At 48.2% G+C, this 20,723-nt stretch overlaps 2 protein-coding genes and 1 long non-coding RNA gene across 7 annotated transcripts in view; 1 reads left to right on the top strand and 2 right to left on the bottom strand.

Annotated features, from left to right (window-relative positions):
* Positions 1 to 11,313: 11,313 nt before the first annotated feature.
* Positions 11,314 to 12,111, bottom strand: LOC139681217 (uncharacterized). The gene is made up of 2 exons (XR_011699491.1): positions 11,888 to 12,111; positions 11,314 to 11,600 (listed from the first exon to the last, which is right to left on the bottom strand). It is a non-coding gene; the product is annotated as an uncharacterized lncRNA (long non-coding RNA).
* Positions 12,112 to 12,345: 234 nt separating this feature from the next.
* Positions 12,346 to 19,659, top strand: DYNC2I2 (dynein 2 intermediate chain 2). Its single transcript, XM_071574187.1, is given in 11 exon segments — positions 12,346 to 12,371; positions 12,373 to 12,469; positions 12,471 to 12,584; positions 13,054 to 13,308; positions 13,953 to 14,062; positions 14,920 to 15,077; positions 15,492 to 15,601; positions 16,264 to 16,431; positions 16,789 to 17,021; positions 17,768 to 17,925; positions 18,471 to 19,659. Coding segments are annotated over 11 exon segments (1,668 nt in total). The 3' UTR covers positions 18,710 to 19,659.
* SPTAN1 (spectrin alpha, non-erythrocytic 1) overlaps positions 18,843 to 20,723 on the bottom strand; it is a 47,264-nt gene continuing 45,383 nt past the window's right edge. For all 5 annotated transcript variants that reach the window (XM_071574182.1, XM_071574184.1, XM_071574183.1 and 2 more), the window contains 3 exons: positions 20,235 to 20,381; positions 19,842 to 19,989; positions 18,843 to 19,166 (listed from right to left, as the gene is read on the bottom strand). In XM_071574182.1, coding sequence (XP_071430283.1) covers positions 19,041 to 19,166; positions 19,842 to 19,989; positions 20,235 to 20,381 — 421 coding nt within the window. In that variant the 3' untranslated portion in view covers positions 18,843 to 19,040. The remainder of the gene's footprint in view (positions 19,167 to 19,841; positions 19,990 to 20,234; positions 20,382 to 20,723) is intronic.

Raw genomic sequence — 20,723 nt, 5'->3', positions numbered from 1 at the left:
GGTCCCCACAGGCTCCAGTGCTGGCGGTGCCATTGCCTGAGGTGGCCCCTCCGGACCTGCCCCAGCGCCACCCGTGCCCTCAATGAGGTCATGTTTCCACACAGGCATGCGGTGATCTGTGTCTCCCTGAACTGGGATGTGTTTCAGAGCAGTTACAGGATTATCAAGGTTGGGAGAGACCTTTGGGATCCTCCAGCCCAGCCATTCCCGCAGCGCTGAAACCCCCAAACCCCCTCACACATCCAGCACCTCCAGGGGTGGTGACTCCACCGCCTCCCTGAGAACACATTCCAGGGCTGACCACCTGAACACTGAACATTTTCTCATAATCCCATCTGAATCTTGCCTGTCTCAGATTAAGGCCATTTCCTCTGTTGCCCTCACTGTGGGCACAGCAGAGCAGACCAGCCCCACCTCACCACCCTCCTCTCAGGTGGTTGTGCAGAGCCTGAGGTCCCTCTGAGCCTCCTGGAGACTGAACAAGCCCATATAAATAACTTGGTTGAGGGCACAGAGCCCCGTCAGTCACACCCAGCCTGTCACTGTGGGCTCCAGAAGGTCACAGAGCCGCCTGCCAGCACCTGCCACTGCACCCAGAGCAGCCAGACTTTAAATAACCCTTTTTGTCCCTTTCCTGTCCACCTGTCATGGAAGAGCTCAGTGCAGCTTCACAGCTACAGCTCGCCCGGGTTTCCTGTTAAAGGAACAGCCAAGACACTCTTTTCTATCAAGTCAGCACTGTGTCGTTCACAGATAAGTGTCACGACACAGATCAGGCTGAGAAACAAGTACAGCTTTGGTCAAGTAGGAATTTGCCATTTGTATTTGCTTCCCAGTCACACATCAGCCCATTCTCCCTGCTCGTTTCCTGTTTTGCCTCTTCAAATTGCCCCTCCAGTGACTCAACAAGGCCTGGATTAGTTCCTGCATCCTCAGGAACTACAGTTTTCTGATTCCTACTCCCAACTGTTGGTTCTAAATCCCAGTTGTTTTTTGATTTGTGCCTCCCTGTGCAAAGAGCAGAAGGGAGGAGCTGCCATCCCTCAGCCCTCTGGTTTCACACAGCACTGACAACCACTGGTCACAGAAGGGAAGCAAAGCATCACAACTTTATAAATGCAAGATGATCACAACCTTCCCAAGAGGGGTGGGTGTCTCAAGGCCTTCCTGAAGTCCATCCCAACAAGGTAACTCCTCTCATAGTCTGCCTGCACCTCCCAAGATTTATTAATATGGATACCTTCCCATTCAGGCAAGGTAAGCTCGTGTGTGTGGCTTGGTTTTCTTCCTCCTGTTTCCTTTGGGTCTCCTGACTATGCAGGGTTACTTTTTCCTCCTTTTTCCTCCTTTCCCACCTGTAATTTACTGCTATATTGTCTTTCTCTCGATTAGCCTTTGAAAGCCTGTAATTTGAAATACAGGTGGCAAGTTTGAGAGCCAGTTCCAAGCAGGAACAAGTGGCCCCTGCCAGCTCCCCACTGGAATCCCTTGTTTGGTCTATAAATTACCAGGTATTCCTGAAGTACATGACTAAGGTGATCTACTCATGTATCCAAAGTCAAGTAATTATTAATTTTAACTGCTCTGCTGTTAAAAACCCATTTCCACTCTCTGTTTATACTGCCCTAAAAATAGCTGTTATAAAGAATAAAGTGTGTATTAATTATATGTATTTTTAAAATGTAAACATATGTAAATATTGAAATACTAAATCAATAAATACTATGAATAAATACATTAAAAATCAATAAATACTTAATATATATAAAATTAAACACTTAAATTTATTTAATTTTGAGGCACAAAATACAAACCTGTTTCCATGTGAAAAGAGAAGGCAGAGGGTTCTGTTTTGGGGGGAGGAAGAGGAGTTCTTTCACAGTTTCTTTTTTTGCTTGCTTTCTCCAGTTTAGTGCTGGTGATTTCTGTTCCCAGCTTCCTAAAAACACTTTTGTCCTAACTCTTCTTCAGTTCTCTTCCTGTTGGAAAACTCAGGTGAACATCAGTACATCCTCTCCAGCTCTACATCCCTTCCCTCCCACTGACCCAGCACTGTTGCTTTAACAGCCTGGATCTCCTTTTCCAAGCAGAGCCTCACTCAAGCAGCTCAACCACTGACTAATTTCTGGGTACGTTTCATAAAAGGTCTCCAAACAACAGGTGTTTATTTGCTGCCAGGGCTTGGCTCAAAAATCTGACAACAATTCAGAGAGTGCTGCCCCCTCCGCAGTGTCCTCTCTGCTTTATAGAAAAATGAAGAAGTAAAACTGAGCTGCTGAGTTAGAGCTGTTGTTGAGCCCCAGGAAGGATGAGAGGAGAGTGCCCAGTGGCTTCTGCAGCTGCTTTGATTGTTTGTTCTTGCTGCCAGTGCTCAGAAAGAACAGGACTCAAATATTTGTGAAAAAAACCAAGTAGCAACACAGCTCTCAACTCAGTCTGAAACGTTTATGTACCCCAAACCCCACAGAGTTTCATTACAAGGGAAGAAAAATGGTATCTGTGTGATATAAAGCCTTGTTGTTACATGAGTTACCTGCTGTTACACAAGACTTTCAGAAATGACACCTCATGCTCAGACCTAATAGATAACTGTGTTCAATATTCCTAATACAATAACAAAAAAATCCCCCCAAAACTTAGGGTTTAATTGTTAAATATTCTGTTACTTCACTTCTTTCTAATGTTTTTCATTATCTATAACTAACCTCTAAGGCAGTTTTAGTCCTTGAATAACTGTTGAGGATTTAAATGTACAGTTATAATCCTGAGATACAGGGGGGTGTGAATGTATTTAGAGAAGATTTACATACTTCTGCTCTCATTTTCTTGTAAGACCTTTATCAGCTACTCTGATTACATCAAACATAATGGAACAGGAACATTTTTTCCCTGAACTGCACTGTCCAGTTAGCTGTGCTGCCTGTATCACAAACTGCTCTTTCCCCTTATGATATTACATATTCCAGAGTTAGGATTCTGGCTTTGGTTTGAACTTCAGGTTGCAGAGTTCAAGCTGCAAAACTCTGCGTGGCCTCTTCCACATGCAGTGCTTGAGTACTGAGTGCTCACAAATCAGGGAGTTACATCTCTGCAGCCTTCCCATGGCAATGACTTTGTCAGACTAATTAATAAAACTGGGGGGATTTGGCATCAGCTGATAATGATTAATGGCCTTCCAATTTAGAGAGTGTAGCAGTAACTGCATGTTTTCCTTAAGAAATGACTAAACAGAACTTCTTCGTAAAGGAAATCTCATATTTGCTCCTTGAGGTAAAAGTTCAGACCTCACAGTATTTCTTTCCTTGGTTAGGTGTGTTACTACAACACAGAGACATAATTGGTAATCATGCTTAATGTCTGGAATTTCAAGGCAGCTGTAAATTTTAAACACAACCCTCCAGTTTGGCAAATGAAATGAGAAAATGTGCTAAATCCTCTCAAGTCCAATGCAGTGATGTGTGAAAGAGAGAGTACCTTTCCCCCTGAGTGTTTCTGCAGTGCAAAATGGGCATATAGAAAATCATGCCAGTCAGTGTGATTAATGTCAACCCACAGTTTTACCTCTTTCCATCCCAAAGGATCTCACAGCCCTTATGGAAATCACAGCAGAGAAACACAAGACAAGGAGCATTTTACCACCTGTGAAAAGCAACCAACTGCTTAATGATTGTACATCTCTGCTGGGAGCCACAGGAAACTTCAGGCTTGGGCTCTGTATGAGGAACAAAAGGTTCCCCCAAGAACTTTGCAGAGTATATGAAATTTATGACTATGACTATTAATTTTTTAGAGTATATGAAAGCTTTTAAATGACTGTGTACACCAGTGAGTTGAAGGCACGTGTGGAGCACAGAAAAGCCTGGACTTGGTAGCAAAGCCTGGCTGGTGTGTGGGGCTGGCTGGGAGCCCCAGGAACCGCCACCCCCCGGCCCCACACACACAGCCTGGCACGGCCACCGACCACTCAAACAGAGCCCCTGCAACTGTTTATTCATTCCCACGAGGCACAGACCTTCCCTTGAGCGCTCCCGTTAGAACTGAATGGTGAGATAACGACACAGGAATCCCCCACGTGTCCTCGCAGTTGCTGCAGTTTAAACCCTCGGATGAAAATATTCCAGGGCTTGCAGCAGGACAGCAGGTCAGTGGCACTGACAGCAGACAGTGACTAACTGCGTGTATTTGAGTAAGTCCAGTGAGCCTATTTATCCTGGGGCTTATTTTTACTTTAGCTGAAATTATTATTAAATGTAATTGCTAAACCTGATTTTTACTTCTTCCTATTCCAGCATATTCAATTTACCAGAGCACCTGCTTGGAATCCCTGAAGAGATGGATGGTCCTGTGCTCATTGCCAGGTACCAAAGAGGCAGTAAAATATTCTGAAAAATCTTAAATTCTGTTGGAAGTCCATGAAACCTAAAAGCATGTTGCAGACTAGGAAAAACTCTTTATGCTTCTGTGGGTTCTCCAGCAAGGAGTATAGAAGATCCCCTCAGTCTTCTCCACTCTGGAAAATTAAAAGGGAGCCAACATTTCTACAGAGACAATTTACAAATGTTTGCTTTCCAGGATTTTAACTCTGGCCACTTCTCAAAACTCTTATTTATCATCTCAGTCCTACAGCAGGAAAGCTCTTGCTGAATCTTAAGCAAAGTTGAGCAACACTTCTCGATTTGGTCCCTCAGGAACGGCAGTAGAAACTAAAATTTTACACTCTGAGTATTTCATCCATTGTCTTGTTACCAAGTGGCAGCGGGTTTTGTGGGAATCATTGAAAACTTCCCTTGTTATGCAGAGCACTGTTGATATTTGAACTCTCCGGGGGAGTAACCTCTGTCTTTATCCAAAAAGCATCAGATTAAAATAAACACAACATTGCTCAGTGAAGAGTGAGGATGTTAATGACAATTCTGGAGTCTGAGGTTGGCATTACTCAAACATTTGCAGTGTGTCTTGAGGCCCATGTAGGAGTGTGGTGACAGGAAAGGTGAGACAAAAGGCAGGAAAACATGTAGGAATCTGTCATATATACTTTTTACTGTAATAACACATTGTGCACATTATTCTTTTCATCTGAGAGTGTCAAAGCTCATTAAATAAATCTAGTTAAATGTAAGAAGCTCTGTGAGGAAAGTGATTCTTTCCCTGGTAGGTGAATGGAATGCCAGAGTTACTCAGTTATTGCTCATTAGAGCTGGAGACAGAGCTCAGGAACAGGACTGGGCTCCAACTCGGGCTGCATAAAATGCTGCACGAGTTGCCAACAATGAAGATCTGGCAGTGGAATTTGGTTAATTGTGTCAGTCTGTAGGAACAGTTACTACTTTTTGGGTTACAACAGCTCTGAGAGTCCTGGAACTGCAATCCCTGTGCACAAGGTGGGACCTGCACACAGAGCAAAGCTTGGAGGAATGTAAAAGTCTTTCAGGACATCATTTGCCACATTATTTTTTGGTAGAAAATCCTACTTATGCATTTCCCACCACACATTCCTCCCCCTTCCCCTTCACACTCTCCCTGCATTGTGACAGTGCTTTTTTTTTTCAGTGCTGCATCCCCATGTTAAATTGAATCAAGAAACTGATTTCAATTAGAAATAGTCCCCACAAACCCCATTTATTTTTAACTTAGGCTGCTTCTCTGAGCTGGTTCCCTGGTGCAGATGCATGAACAATGCCACAAGAAGGAGAGTCCCACGAAGGCAGGAGTGAAGGAATGAGGAGAACAAGTTGCACAAGTCTCAGTTTATCAAACTGCCCTAAGCTGAGCCCAGCCACGACAAAGTTCTCATTGCAACCGGTGCGAAAAAGCAGCAATTCTTTTGGTAAGTTTTGTTTAAATTAACACAATCAAATGGGATGTATCCATAAACAAAACAGCAGCTCTGCCACCTCAGGTAAAAACTTTCAGAGCAGAATTTGAGCTCATTGACAAATCGTCATCCTTCCCTTTCCAGAGACAAAACAAAGTCTCTCAGAAACACACAAAGGAAATAACCTTTAAACTCCATGTTTGTTTTCACAGTGGTATGACTGGAAAATAATTTCATCTGCCTTTCTAAAGGGGGGGTGGGGTGATATGAAACAAAGTCGAGACCATTTCCCTCCCACCACAGCCGTCCATCTATTATCTGACTCACCACTTCTGGGACTCCTTCTGGCAGCTCTGGGTTTATTGCACTGAAAACTCAAGCCTGTGAAAATATTCCCTGTTTTCAGGTTACTTTGTTCACTGTTTCGTTCAGGTCAGTATTCCTTCCTTTAGGAGTTTGGAGCTCAACATTCAGTCGGAGCTGATGTTGCTCTTTAACCTTGTGTGATGGGAAGGAAGGGGGAGGGAAGGAAGGGAAGGCAGAAATGAAGGGGGAGGAGAGTCCATATCTGAAGAGAGACTCCAGACTAGGGAAATTTTCCTGACATCCATTCAGTTTCCAGCAGGGTCTCCTTAAGGGGCTTTTTCTAAGATCCAAAGGCCTTTACAATTCACAGCAGCATTTCCATGCAACGTTTCCCCCTGGGAGCCAAGGTGTGACTGTACCCCTGGATAATAATCCCAAAGAACACCACCAGCCTCCCATTGAAATGTCAACCAGGCACTCCTGTTGTAGGGAGTAACAAAGAGATGCTAATATAATTAATTATGAAGCCTCAGTACCCTCATTAACACATCTTTAGTGCCTAGATCTTTGAAAATCAGCTGTATAAAGTGACTGTCAGAGTTAATTCCTTATAAATTACCTCCTGTCACATCCCAGCACAGCAGCAAATTGTCTCAGGCCTCTGTGACAAGAAATTTGGGGATTTTTTTGGTTCTGGTACAGTTATATTGCTGTTATTAAGAGTGTAAGATGTTGAATAAGCAGGACTTTGTCAGGCTAGAGTAGGGAAAAATAAAAATTCCTTTAGTCAGCCCATCTTGCACAGTTAGGGGCATAAATAGAAAAAGTTTCAGTCAAGTAGATGGAAAGATATGGACAAAATAAAAAAATCGAGACTGAAAGGTGTCACATAATTTGGCATTAAAATGTTTCCAGACCTTTTTTTAAATTTGGGAATCGCAGCCAGTTTATGGCTCTCCCTCCTCCTGCTGCCTTTACAACAGCATTCCAGCTCCAGGCCTCATTCCAGAGCATCCTCCCTCCCCTCCCCTCCACTCTCAAATATATATTTCAATAGGCTTAGGCCACATGGAGTTCCAAAACCAGCATGTAATTGGGGCAATTGTCTTCTACACTTCTCCACAGAGAGCCACAGTCATGCAGCTTAAGCCCCGTTTTGTCATGTTTTCACTCTTCTTTTTTTAAGCTGGACCGAGATCAGTTCTTGTGTTGGGAGCCCTCCATATGTACTGAAGAAAAAAGTTACAGAAACTTGCAGGGCTGGTGGCTCATTCTGTGATTTCTGAGTCCCAGCCTGTCACTGCTACAAGATAAAGGGAGGCGATAAAAGGAAAGTGATCCTTACAAATCACTTGGCATTTCCTGCAGCAGTTGAAACGCTCACACTGACACATCCAATTTGTCAATACAAGAGATTCTGCTTCCCTTCATCTTCCATGTGCTTTTGAGAAGGTGATAATCTTCCTGCCGAGCATCATTTTGTGTTTGTATAACATGCTCCAGGATCCTTTGGGATCCCTGTTGTACTTGGGATAACAAACCAATCAAAGTGAGATCCTTTTATTTGCCAGTTCAGAAGTGGCTTTCACACCAAGTGATTTTGCTGGCCTAGCTAACCTGGCAATATGCAAATTCTCTAAATGGAGGTGAAATTTATACCAGTAAAAGGAGTCCTTGCAAATCTGTCTTTCCTGCTGTATTAGCTGACCTAATGGTAGGAGCATTATTTTATTCTCCACTCTTAAATTACACATCTGTAGCCCAGTAAAGCTACAATGTATTTGTTGATCAGTCAGTGTTCATAGAAATCATGTTTGAGAAATTATAATCTCATGCTTGAAATTAAATAAATATACAGATTTCTGAAGAGCAATCAAGAACTATCATGCAAATTCTACTTGCTTGATTTAAATAAGCACAAATGTGATGGTCCCAAGTGGGATGGAAACAGTTTATTTCTGAATGTCCTTTTTTGACACAACACTCCTGCAAAGGAGAGTCAGTTCTGTTCAGGTGAGCAATACCTGTCCACAGTGCCTTCTGAGACAGTCAGCTGCTTCAGACAGAGCAATTAAAATTCCAGTAGCTGAGATGGTGTAGACACAGTACAAGTTGATGAAGTGATGTACAGAAGAGATAACTAATTTTTAGTCATGCATGGTTACTGAAAATGGGATTAATTGAAGGGATCTCAGTGTTTTCAGCACTGCAAAGGTCAGGTCCCTTTTAAGAGTGGCACAGCAGATTGTACCTTTATTTCTGAGATGAGATGCTGGTTGTGCTGCTACGAACTCAGCAGGAACTGGAGACCCAAAGGGGAGAGACGCTGCCAGTCCCCCTGTGCCAGCCCCAGGGCCCTGCCCAAGGCAGAGGCTCCCTCCCAGCTGCCCCCGAGCTCAGAGCACCGTGACAGGCAGGACTCAGATCCTGAGCCTCTCACAGATGCCTCTTTGGACAGTCCCTGGCACTGGGCCCTGTGCCAGCCCTGCTGCTGTTCCAACCCTGCTGGCACAGCCTTTGTGCCCCTGTGGTGGTGACTTGCTGCCACCTGCCACAAAACCTTCCCCCAGCTCCTTCCTGCTCTGGTTACACTTGAGTAAAACCTTTGTCTTATTATTAATCATGAAGGGAGGAATGTGGGATAAACAATACCTGTGCAGGGCAAGGAATTGCACCCTTGTTTCACAAGGAGACTGTAATTGTGCAGAGCAAAGCAGATCCATGACTTTGGGAGAGACGGAATCTTTTGATAGTGTATCACATCTCTTGGAGTAAAGGACATCAGAAATGAGGCAACATGTTTTCTGATGAGATGGAGAAATAGGTTTTGAAAGCAAAAAGGGCAGAGCATTTACAGGGACATTTGGGAGTGGAAACAGGAAAAAGGATGTCTGAAATGAGAGAAAATGCATAAGCCCGTTATGGAGGGACTGGAGAATAAATAGCTGGGGGAGTCACAGGGCTTGAGGGAACACCCTGAGGGCCTGAGCCCTCCCCAAGAAACTCAGCACCTGGGGGGGTCCACAGACACTGCTCAGCACTGACAGCTGTGGGGACCTCACCTGCCTTTGGGTTTGGCGGGGTTTAAAATCACAGCTCTAACAAAATCCAAATGTGGGAGTAACTGCTCAGATATTGTACATACCCCAGTAATAAGCACAAAGTGTCAGCACAAAGCCAGTTCAAACTCCATATTCCATCCTTTGGGTAATGCAAAGGCAACAGTTCAGTGCCCAGACCTCAGCCAGACCAAATCTGTCACCCTGAGCCACACAGTGCACAGGAGGGAAAGGAACAACCAGGGAGCAGAATTGGGTCTTCCTGGTTATACAGGTTAGGGAGACAAGCAGGTTCTTGACTGACAATTCCTTGTTGTTTGGAGAGTTTTGTTGGTTGGCTGTGGTTTGTTTTGGGTAAAGGAGAATATGTAAAAGCTCTGTTCCTCTGAACAGAACCAAAAGGCAGTGCCCTCAGCCCCGTGTCCAGCCCCTCCCTGCCAGTGTGAGCCCCGACTGATCTGTGTGTGTTTGATTGTATCTGTTTGGGGTGGAGGGAGCCGAGGGGAAGGTGTAAAAGGGGAAGGCTCAGTTACTCTCTCTGTTTTGGGGTACAATCTGCTGTTTGGCCTGTCTGGAGCCTCGAAGAACTGAATAATTCCATTTATCACAAATCGAGGGCAGCGACTGCACCCACTAGTGGGGGAATTTTGACTGAGCTGCAGCTCCGAGATTTGCTTTGCTCAGGTCACCCTGATCACACCCCGGAGTGCAGCTGGTTCTCATAGCTCAGTCCTTTTCCTGATGCTTTTCCCTCCAGTGCTTCTTCCCTCACTGTCTCTTTACCTCAACCTTCTCTTGTCTTCTGATCATTTGTTCTGTTACATGAAAGTGAAAACTTCCTACACTTTGTCTCATAAAAGCACAGATGAGCCACTTCAGGGAGACCTCAGGCCAGCAACAGCCCTTCCCCAATTATCCCTGATTTTCCCTTATTTTCAGCATGCAGTGAAAACAAAACGATCTCTGTATGTGACACTGCCAGGCCAGAAAGAAAAAACAGCAAAAGTTTTCTTGAAATATATATATTGAAACCCCAGCAAATCAGAGAAATTGGAATAAAGGAGGATCAAAGTGCAGGTGCTTAGAACAGGCATTGTCTGGAGCTGTTTGCTCCTTTCTCATCCTCAGGGAAGGAAAAGCCCAGACATGCACCACGTTCCAGGGAACACGTTCTACATTTGCAGTAACTTTGCATATTGCTGAAAAGATTGTTGATTTATTTTTGGCCTGTTTGGTACTCAAATTCCAGTTTTCTTATCTCTTTGCCATCTCAAAAACTACTGACTTTTCTCCTTAAGTTCCCTCCGAGAAGTTATTTAAAGTGTTTAAACTGCAGTCTGTCTTTAGCATTTTTATGGTGGTGCAGCTTGTGTATTAACTCACACTTGTAATATTTACTCCTCTACTAAACACTAATAAGCCTTGGCACTTGTAATCATACCAATTTAAGATAATTTAATGATGACTTAAGAGGATCTATTTATAGAGGATAAATCTTAAACATTAAGAACCTCTTAAAAAACCACTCTACTATTGGGTTCAAATATTTAGCATCAGTTATTCAACATAAACTAAAATTTAAAAATCCCACTACTTCTTGAATTTAAGTATTTGTAGGAGAAAAACTCATCCAACAACACTTGGCTTTTTTGCCTTTTAACAGGGTTGTTGAATTTCAGTAGGAAATTCACTTATTCAACTCATTAAGGGGCAGATTGTCTTGTCTCTGTTTTGCATCTTTAAGCTGATTTGTTAAAAATTAACCCTTTCTCAGGCAGTGCTGAACTGGATCTCCCCAATACCAGCAGCAGAGCAGTGGTTTGTGATACAACACTGGAGTTTTTAACTGAATACACTGAGGCAGAACCTCAAGTATTTTCTCCAGAGAAGGAACTGAACTCTTGCTGTGACAAACCCAGGATATTGTTTCCAATACTCATGTCTTTTAAAGCTGCTTTGTAAATGGCTGTTTTAAAACAGATGGAAACAGAAAGTTGAATAAGAAATAAAGGTCATAAAGTGGACTGAAACCCAGGTACAGGCACCTGGTTAGAAATCTAAGAGTTCCAGAGCTGTGGGTTTGAGATGTTTCACTGGCCCTAGAACTGGCAGAAAGGACAGCACCGTATAATCTGTCATTGAGTTTTGTAATTCACATCCTGACCTGTGACTTCACAAAAAGTAAATTGCTGCTGGAGAAGCCAAACTTGGGCTCTGGAAATTCAGATTAACTCCTGTGCAAATCAGAGAGAGGTTACAGGGCTCATCAGCCCAACCTGTGAGGGCATTTATGTTCTGGCTGTTCCATGGGGTGTCGTGAAGGTCCATGGCAAAAACCCAGGTGTGAATTTCGGGAGGATTCAGTTCCATTTCTTTTGAAGGAGGTGCCACCGAACCTCTCTCTGCTCCAGTTTCACCGCCTGTAAAATGGGTATAACAGTCCTTTACCATGAGTTTTAATGAATCTTATTTCACTATGAATTGTGAAATGCTTTAAATTCCTCCGGACTCCACTCGGCTCTGGCATAAATGAATTCACATGTGCTGCAGCGGGGCCCTCCCAGCTCAGCCCCCACAGCCCCAGCCGCGACAGCTCCGGGACCGCTCCCGCGCCTGCCCATGCCAGCGCTAAATTTAGCCGGGCATGCACCGCCGAGGGGCTCCGAGGGAGTCACACTGAGGAAAAACCCTCCAGGCGCCGTCAGACCTGTCGGGAATGATCACCCGAGGAAGCGGCGACTCCAGCGCGGTGCCCGCGGGCAGGAGCAGCACAGTGTGCCCTGCCGGGGTCACTGGGGCTGCCCGGCGGGCGGGAGCAGCTCGGGCCCGGCGTGATTGCCCCATCCACACCAGCGAGCGCGGAGCAGAGCAGGGAGAGCGAGCAGAGCAAGGACTGGAACCATCACCGCTCCGCTCTGTTGCCCCCGCCCCGCCGCCATCTTAACTCCTGGCAGCCCCGGCCCTCCCGCCCCCGCTGCCTCTCGCCCCCGGCAACGCGGCGGCAGCAGGCGCGTCCCACAGCGGATTGGGGGGCGCTGGGCAGAGCGGGAGGAGGTGTCCAGGCCGGGCCTCTGACACTGGCAAAGGTGCCGGGGGCAGCCCGCACATCTGTCCCGAGCGGAGCCGCCGCCCGCCCAGCACAGCCTCTCCGTGCCCATGCCCAACATGGCGCCGCCCGCCTCACTTTACCGAGGGAGGGCTCGTCGCTCGGGTGACGTCATCGCGCGTCGCCCGTTTCCATGGGAACCGGTGGAGCGCGCGGTGGGAGCGCGACAGGCCGCGACACCCGGGACCCCCCGGGACCCTCCGGCACCCCCGGCCCCGCCATGTTCGCGGACGCGGCGGTGCCCGGCGCAGACGTGCAGTCACTGTGGAGGAGCGCGCGGAGCGCGCACTGCGAGGCGGTGAGAGCCCCCCGGGCGGCCCCGCTGTGCCGTGCCCCGTCCTACCGGGATTGTACCCCCTCCGTGCTCGTCCGTAACCCCCCGCACGTCCCGCGACCCCGGGACCGAGCCCTTTACTGAACCGACACGGAACGGCCCGCGCTGCCCCGGCAGAGCCGAGAGCGGCGCTGGCACCGCTGCGGTGCGCGCTGGGCTCCGGGGCTCGCGGCCTTCTCGCCGCCTCCCACTCTCCCATCCCATGATTTAAAGCACCTGCCTGGCCTTCGGGCACCTCTGCCTCACGTCAGGCCGCGGGAAGGTCCCAGATCCACCCCCTGGGCCAGGCCTGGAGGCACCTGTGCTTGGCAGAGCTGTGCTGATGGGCTGGAATGTCTCCGTGAAACGCCAGAAGGGAGGAAGGTGCTTTGAGTGCTTTGTGTAACACTTGTTATTCTGTTTGGATTGTGGACAGTCTGTCTTCCTTTCTCAGAAAAGCTGCCAGACTGGGAGAATTGCCACGGCAGAGGCTGCAGCTCAGTCTGGCACAGGCAGGGACGCTGCGGTGCAGACGGAGCAGGGGGAAGGTGCTGTCCAGGACTGGCAGCAAGGAGCCCAAGTAGATCACACTGGCCTTCTGTCCTTCCTTCAGAGAGTGGAGGACACTGTTACCAAAGAGCTAAAGAAAAACTGGACAAGCCATGCCTTTGATGGCTTTGAAGTGAATTGGACAGATCAGAATGAAACAGTAAGTGACAATTCAAACGCTTGTCATGGCCCAAGCAGGGCTGGTTGCAGTGGCTCTGACTCATTAGTTCTATTCCTTGGTGCTGTGATTGTTCCTGCCAGGTTCTAATAATCAAACATTATGGATTGGGTTGTTTTGGGTTTTTTTTCCAGCTTCCTCCTTGCTTGGTAAAACTGTTCTTCCTGCCAATGACAGAGCTGGAGCAGCAGTGGGAGAAAGAACCCTGCAGTCAGTGTAGGCTTCTCTTCAGCCCCTTGAGAGCACAGCAGTCTAGCAGGGCTCTAGGAACAGTTGCAGTCAGTGATTTGGCAGCTCTTCCTACTTAGATGATATTTGTTTAGTGCACAGTGCTCAGGAATGGAAGCAGTTTGGATCAGGCAGTGGCATTTTCAGACGAGGTGCCAGACACATGGTGGGGGCTGTGACTCCTTAAGCCTTCCAGAGCTGTGCAGTCTAAGAGAGGCAGCTGTTGAGGGGTTTGATAGGGTTGTGCTGGGGCTTTCCTAGCAGGAATTCCACAACCCTTTCCCCTCAGTTCTTAGACAGAGGGAAGCTCACACTGGAACCACAGGATCACGTCAGGGGTGGGCACAGAGCTCAGTTCTCTGTGTTCAGAGATTGTTGCTTCATTTGGTCTCTCCCAGGTGTTGTGTTTGCACACACTGTCATACCCAGAGGCTCAGGAGCAAAACCTGCAGGTCACCAGTGTCTCCTGGAATGCCACAGGATCCGTCGTCGCGTGTTCCTATGGCCGGTGAGTATCCCAGGAACTGGGAGTGCATCTCAGGCTGTCCTGAGCTCTGGACATGTTTGCTTTCTATTGTCAGTAATAAACTAACATATGTACACACCTATGCAGGTTAAATAATTCATCTCCAAAGTAACAAAAGGATGTCTTTTATTTCTTCCACTTTTCCCCCTGCCCCAAAAGTGGATACATGAACTTCCTGATTTGTTTCTAGATTCTGTTTGGAAAGAGAAGGGAAAAAGCAGATGCACTTGCAAATATCTGTGGGTGAGCTTTGGGAGAATATGCTTCATCTTCACTGAGGTCGTGCTGTTTCCTGAGGGCACCCTGGGGCACCTGTTCACACCTGCACTGGGTGCCACAAACAGTCCTGGCACACACTGAAGGATCTGTGAAATCAGACCTGGACAAAACATTCATCCAGTGCAGCACTGGCTGGAGCAGCCTCCCCTTCCTGGGTCCTACTGCTGCCCTTACTCATTTCATTCTGCTCCCATTTCCTTTGATTAAAAGCCCCAGCAAAAAAGGTATCCATGAGGGAAGGTGTAGGGAAGAGTAAAACAGGGCAAACCTGTGTCGTGGTTTCTCCTTCAAACCACTATTAGCAGATGGGAATGTGGTTTCTGTGTCTCTGGTTACCCTGAGCAGAATTCCCTTCCATGAACTTTCCATATGCAGCCTTTTGATTGTTCCCATTATTTGCATGGTGAGGAGGTTTGGAATAGGGAATCATACCTGTGATTTACTGGCTGGCACTTTGTTCTCTGAGCACATGGAAATGACCCCCAGGGCATCCCAGAGCTCTGCTGGACTGGGATCCTCTGTGGGACAGGCAGGGCAAGACGGAGTTTTCCCTTTTTCAGTCTGGACAACGGGGACTGGAGCACGGCAAAATCCTACGTTTGTACCTGGAATCTGGACAGAAGAGGGTTGAACCCACAGCACCCTGACCTGGTGGTGGATGTACCCAGCTCTGTCATGTGCCTGGCTTTCCACCCCTCCCAGCCCTCACTGATAGCAGGTGGGTTGCTCTTACCTCAGACCCAGCCTGAAACACACCCTTATTTCCTGCAGCCTCAATCCTTTGTTTTCTCTCTCTGAGTTCAGCCTCAGATTTCCTGCAGAAGGAACGGTGTTACAGCTCCTCAGACTGAGGAACTAATGCTCACCAACAGGGATAAGTGCACTGTTACCTCTGAACTGGGACTTGCTGCCTCTTTGGTGACATCTGCCTTTGTATCATCTCCTCAGAGAGAGATGACAGAAGGAACTCCAGGCCTGGGTGTAAGGGAAGAACATCCTTGTTTCAGCAGAGCAGAGCAGACTATGTCCTGTACAGGCTGCCCAGCCTTTGTTGCTGGCAGGTCTGTTCCCACCATAGCTCCATTCGTGCATTTGTTCTGAGCCATCAGGTGTCCTGTCTTTGCCCTTTCAGGTGGCCTTTTCAGTGGGGAGCTGGTGGTGTGGGACACCAGCAGGACAGAAGACCCCGTGATCTGGAGGACAGGGATGACAGATGACACCCACACCGACCCAGTCTATCAGGTAACAGAGAACAGTGACAGCAGGCAGGGCTGGGGGAGGTGAGAGTTGCCATTGCTCAGTGTCATCCCTTTCCTATCCACAGCCAGGCTGCTGCATTGCAGCAGTTACAGTCTCCTTTGCTGGCTCTTTCCCCCAAAATCTGAACAGACACTTATGTGTAAGAAATAACTTCTCCCTGAAGAGCAGCCCTATTCCCATGTTGTAACCACTTATTAATGCTGATGCAGCCAAAAATACTTGGGATGGCTTAAAAACACAAGTAGATCCTTGGGTGGAAGCTTAAAGCCACGTGCTCTAAGGGGATTTACAGACATGTCACGCAGTCTGGCTTCCCAAGGATTTTGTCCTGTGACTCTGGGCAATCCGTGTTTTCTCATCTGAAAGGGAGGAAAATGCTGCTGGTGTATCTGGGTGAAAGTGCCATAAATGCCTCATCCCAAAAGCAAGGGCAGGTGAACCACAGGAATTCCAACAGAGAATTCAGCCCTGAACACCTGGATACACTTCTCACATCTGTCTGTGCCAGCTCCCAGCTGGTTCCGTACCAGCCTCCCCAGCTACTGCCTGGCTGTGCTCCTGTGTCATCCTGGCAGGTCCAGCTGAGCATGGGCTGGGCAATTGTGCCAGTGCCCCTTGTCCTGAGCTGGTGGCCTTTGGAACAGGTTCACTGGTTACCTGACCCCAAGCACAGACACCACTCCCAGCTGCTGAGCGTGTCCACGGATGGGAAGCTCCTGGTGTGGAGGGAGAAGCGGGATGGGCGGCTGGTCTTGGCTGACGGATTCGCTGTGGTGGCTCAGCAGATCCCTCGCAGTGCTCGGCTGAGGAAGGTGAGTTCAGCAGCAAAGAGTGAGCCGATTTCACCAAAAAACACTGGAGCCCACATGTCAGAGCTCACCCTGCACATGAGAAGGACCAGGAAAATCTCACTCAACATCACAGTAACCCTTGAACCCCATCTCCTTTACCATATCCAAATCACTCTTGGAAGACTGGCTACAGCTGAGGTTTTGCTTCTGGGATGGAGAGGAGAACTTGCTTGTAATGATATTAATTCCCATGAATCCCTCTGTAGGAGGATGCAGTTGGGGTTACAGGCTGAGCAGTGCCCCTGAGTCGGGGCAGGCTGTGCTGTGCTGCCTTGCTGTGGTGCCCCAGCTTTGACTCCAGCTCTCTCTCTCTCCCAGCTGGCCCAGGCAGAGGCTGCCGTGGGGGTGACCTCGCTGTCCTTCTCACCCTTTGACCCACACGTTTTTGTGGTGGGTGTGGAGGGAGGCTATTCCCTGAGGTGCTCCACTGCAGCCCAGGCTCCGGCTCTGCCTCCCCTGGGCCGCTCCGTTCCCCTCCGGGCGCCGGCAGAACTTGCCTTCTCTCCCCATGCTGGGCCCGTGTACTCCGTGAGCTGCTCACCCTTCCACAGGCAAGTGCTGCATGTTGGACACTGTTTATCCTGCCCATAAACACACTTTGTTCAAATAGCCCCTGGGGGGGTATTGTGTACAGCTTCCAAAATAGTGTCACCTGCCATTGTGAACTTCCCACTAGAGGAAATGATGTCCCCTGGCTCTGGTGAAGCTGCCCATGGATGCTGTGAGCAGATGAGCAACATTAGCACCTTCTTTGGATCATCCAAAATGTTACAACTATAAATCAGTTTAAAGACAAGAGTAGGAGCTGAAAATGTCCTTTCCTTGGGCAGATCACTAAGTATCTTACTAAAAGATTTTCTGACATCAGAAATCTCACTGTAGCTGCTGCCAGAATTTAAATGAGAAGCTCCCATCTCTGCCAGCAGCTCACCCACCATCCACAGAGGCCCCAAGCACGAAACATGCTGACAGCCCAGGTTTGCATTTATTTGCATGAGACAAACCCAGCTCAAACAATGCCCAGCTCTCGATCAGCAGTTCTCAGGCATCCCTGGGCCACAACCCACCAGCAGCTCTCACTGGTCAACACAAACCCTCATTAAGCTTAATTGAGGGCAGCAACAAAGATGCATCTCTATAGCCCAGGGCACAGCTTGGCAGTTGCTGCTTTAGGAAACACACTCAGCCCTGTACAAAGCAGGAATATTGTCTGAGGTCACTCTCCTTGACTGGTTTTTGTTCCATATTTTTAGCAATAAAGCAAACCATGCTGCTTGTTGCTTCCTCCCTTCCCCAGGAACCTCTTTCTGAGCTGTGGGACTGATGGACAAGTTCACTTGCACTCCATGCTGCAGACACAGCCCCTCTTTGCTCTGCAGCTGTCCCAGAAATACCTGTTCTGTGTGCGCTGGTCTCCAGTCCGGCCTCTGGTCTTCGCAGCTGCGTCTGGGGAAGGCAAGTACCTGCAGGTGCCTCCCCTTGGGCATCCAATTAAGTGTGCTGGGGATTAATTAGTACAAGTCAGTTGTACTGATCACCAGATCTCACAAGGAGAGAGCAGTGTCCATTGTTTGCACTGTGCAATTAGTACCATGGAGTAATTTCTAACTTTAGCGGGGTGACCAGTCAGTTATTTTTCACTTTTGACAATACCTTTACATCTGTTGCCACAGTCATTTCTAAAACATATTTCTGGGTTCCTTGGTTTTGACATTTACTTCTGTAGCTAATGGTTTAAACCAAGAACATTTTCCTTAGAAAATTGCCCAACCATTTTTGAGTTAAAGAATGAGATCTCTCAGAATTTGCCGATCTGGTTTCAGGTTTCTGACAGCAGAATAAATCCTTGCTGTCTTGCAGTGATGTCAGCTGTCACAGCCCAGACACCATCAGCAGGGGAAACAGGTTAAAAATAACTCTTAGTCCCAGGCTAAGCAGATACTCACCTGTTCAACACAATGTCTGCTGCCATAAGGCTGCACTGAGTTCCTTGTCTGCAGGAGAGGTGCTGCTGCTGGACCTGGCGAGGAGCGTACAGAAGCCCTCGGTGTCCCTGCGGCAGGCCCCGAGCCACTGCCCCGTGTACTGCCTGGAGTTCAACAGCAAGCACACACAGCTCCTGGCAGCAGGGGATGCTGCTGGCACCGTCAAAGTCTGGCAGCTGAGCTCCGACTTCACCGAGCAGGGACCACGGGAGATGAACCACCTGGAGCAGCTGGCAAGTGAGAGCACGGACTGAGGTGGCCGCTGCCTGCAGCTGTGACTGCCCTGGCTCCAGGAACAGCTCCCCACTCACCCGTTCCAGGAACCCACAGCTGAAGTTGCACCCGTGCAACAGTTAAACTTACACTTCACCATTAAACACAAGGTGATGTGGTTCGACCAGTAACTTTTATTGAAGCACACTGCAACATGTTTCTTTTCCCTAAGAGTTTTAAGCTAAGCAGTTTAAGGTTACATCATAAAGTAACATTGATTATTGTAGAGCACAAAGAGAGAGAGACACATGCAGAGCTACAGTCAGCAAACGTGAGCATGTCCTTTGCATCTTCTGGGTCTAGTGTTTTCGATCAATTTACGAAGAGTGAACGTGTAAATTCTATGTAGTCATAGGCAGAGGGCAGTTCCCTGCCCTTGCCATCCATGTAGGGCTTCATGTGAGAGATGCAGTAATCGGCCTGTTCCCGGGTCAGGTTCTGGAAGAGACACAGCACGGAGGTGAGAGGCTCTGGGGCTGTGCATGGGGCAGTTCAGTCAGTCCTCCCCTCCCCTGGGGCAGACACAACTACCCCCAGCATGGAAATGCTCTGGCTGTGGGCACTATTGGTAAAGGGCTGGAAGGCCTGACCGGAGTCTTCTCACCGAAGAGAAGACAGAACAGGTAACAGACACAAGGAAGCACCGCAGCCTCTTTATTTCCCTGCCAACTGGTGGGATTCAGACAGGAAAAACTTGCTGTCTTGGGAGGGCAGTGAGAGGGAGGCGGTGTTCCTACTTTCTAAGCTTAGGCTGAAGTTTCTCCTTTGAATCACTGGAGAAACATCTCCCTCTAGTCTCCCAAATGATGGAAGGGAAGCTCCAGGTTCTGAGCACAGGCCCTTCCCAGGCCTTTGAGTAGCTCTTGTTTTACTCAGCCTGAGCAGTTCTTTGTCAGTTAAAGCTTTTCCTCTCCCTCTATAGAGCGAAGAAAGCAGCTGAGTGGGGCTGTTACAGCAATTTCTGTGTTTGCTGCAGAGGATCCCCTGGCAGGGTCAGAACTGACTCAGCCCCAGTGACATGAACCTCCAAGCCATTAGCGCTGGGCTTTGCTCACAGTCCACCAACAGAAAGCCTTGGGTGTTCCTGCCCAGGGGGTCCCAAGCAGCACTCACCTGGTAGAGCTCCTCCTTGGTCACGTAGGGCTTCCCCTCCGAGCTGAGGGCACGGAAGGCGCTCTCGATCTCCTCGCTGGATTTCACATTCTCCGTTTCGCGGCTGATCATGAACGCCATGTACTCCTGCAGGGACACGTGGCCATCCCTGCCAGCAAAACACAGCGTGAGCACCCAGAGCATGGCACTTCAGGCCCTCCACAGAGGGGCTGGAACTGCACTGGGACAAATGAAAGCCTTCACACAGGGGACTCAACACCAGATCATTGTCCCAAGTCTGTTTCTTCTTCACCAATGTCAGACTTTCAGATGAGTTGTTGTGAAAACAACCCCAGCTCTCAGGCTGTGAGGGACCTTCCAGCCAACACTGACATACAGAAAGGTCCAACCCACCTGTTGGGATCTACGGTGTCAAGAATAGACTCAAACTCAGGGTCTGGCTCTCCCTCCTCGACCATGGGCAGGTCGTAGCCGAGGGAGCGCAAGCAGGACTTGAACTCCTGGTGGTTCAGTCGTCCAGATTTGTCCTTGTCAAAGTGCCTAAAAGCATAAAACCAGAACCCACATTTTTAAGTGGCAATTGTTGGGTCCTCATAGATGTTGAAGTCAGCTAAAAACTAAAACAGCTTACAACAAGCCCACTATTCTATAAATATTCTGACTAACATATATAAAAAGTATGGAAAAATTCTTTACTTTGCTTAAAAACCATCCTAAAAATGGCTGTATTCCCAGCTGGAATGCATTGGCACTCCCAGCTCCTATGGAGTGCCCCAGAAGTGGCTCTGAGGTGGCTGTGGCTGTGCCCCACCAGAGGCAGGGGCTGGAGGCTGTTGCCCTCTGGCAGAGCTCGGAGCAGCTCAGTACAAAGTGGGGCAAAAC

The sequence above is a fragment of the Pithys albifrons genome, chromosome 20, assembly GCF_047495875.1.
Source record: "Pithys albifrons albifrons isolate INPA30051 chromosome 20, PitAlb_v1, whole genome shotgun sequence".
Lineage (NCBI taxonomy): Eukaryota > Metazoa > Chordata > Aves > Passeriformes > Thamnophilidae > Pithys > Pithys albifrons.
The sequence above is the reverse complement of the archived record's forward strand: the minus strand, read 5'-3'. Positions and strand labels throughout refer to the sequence as shown.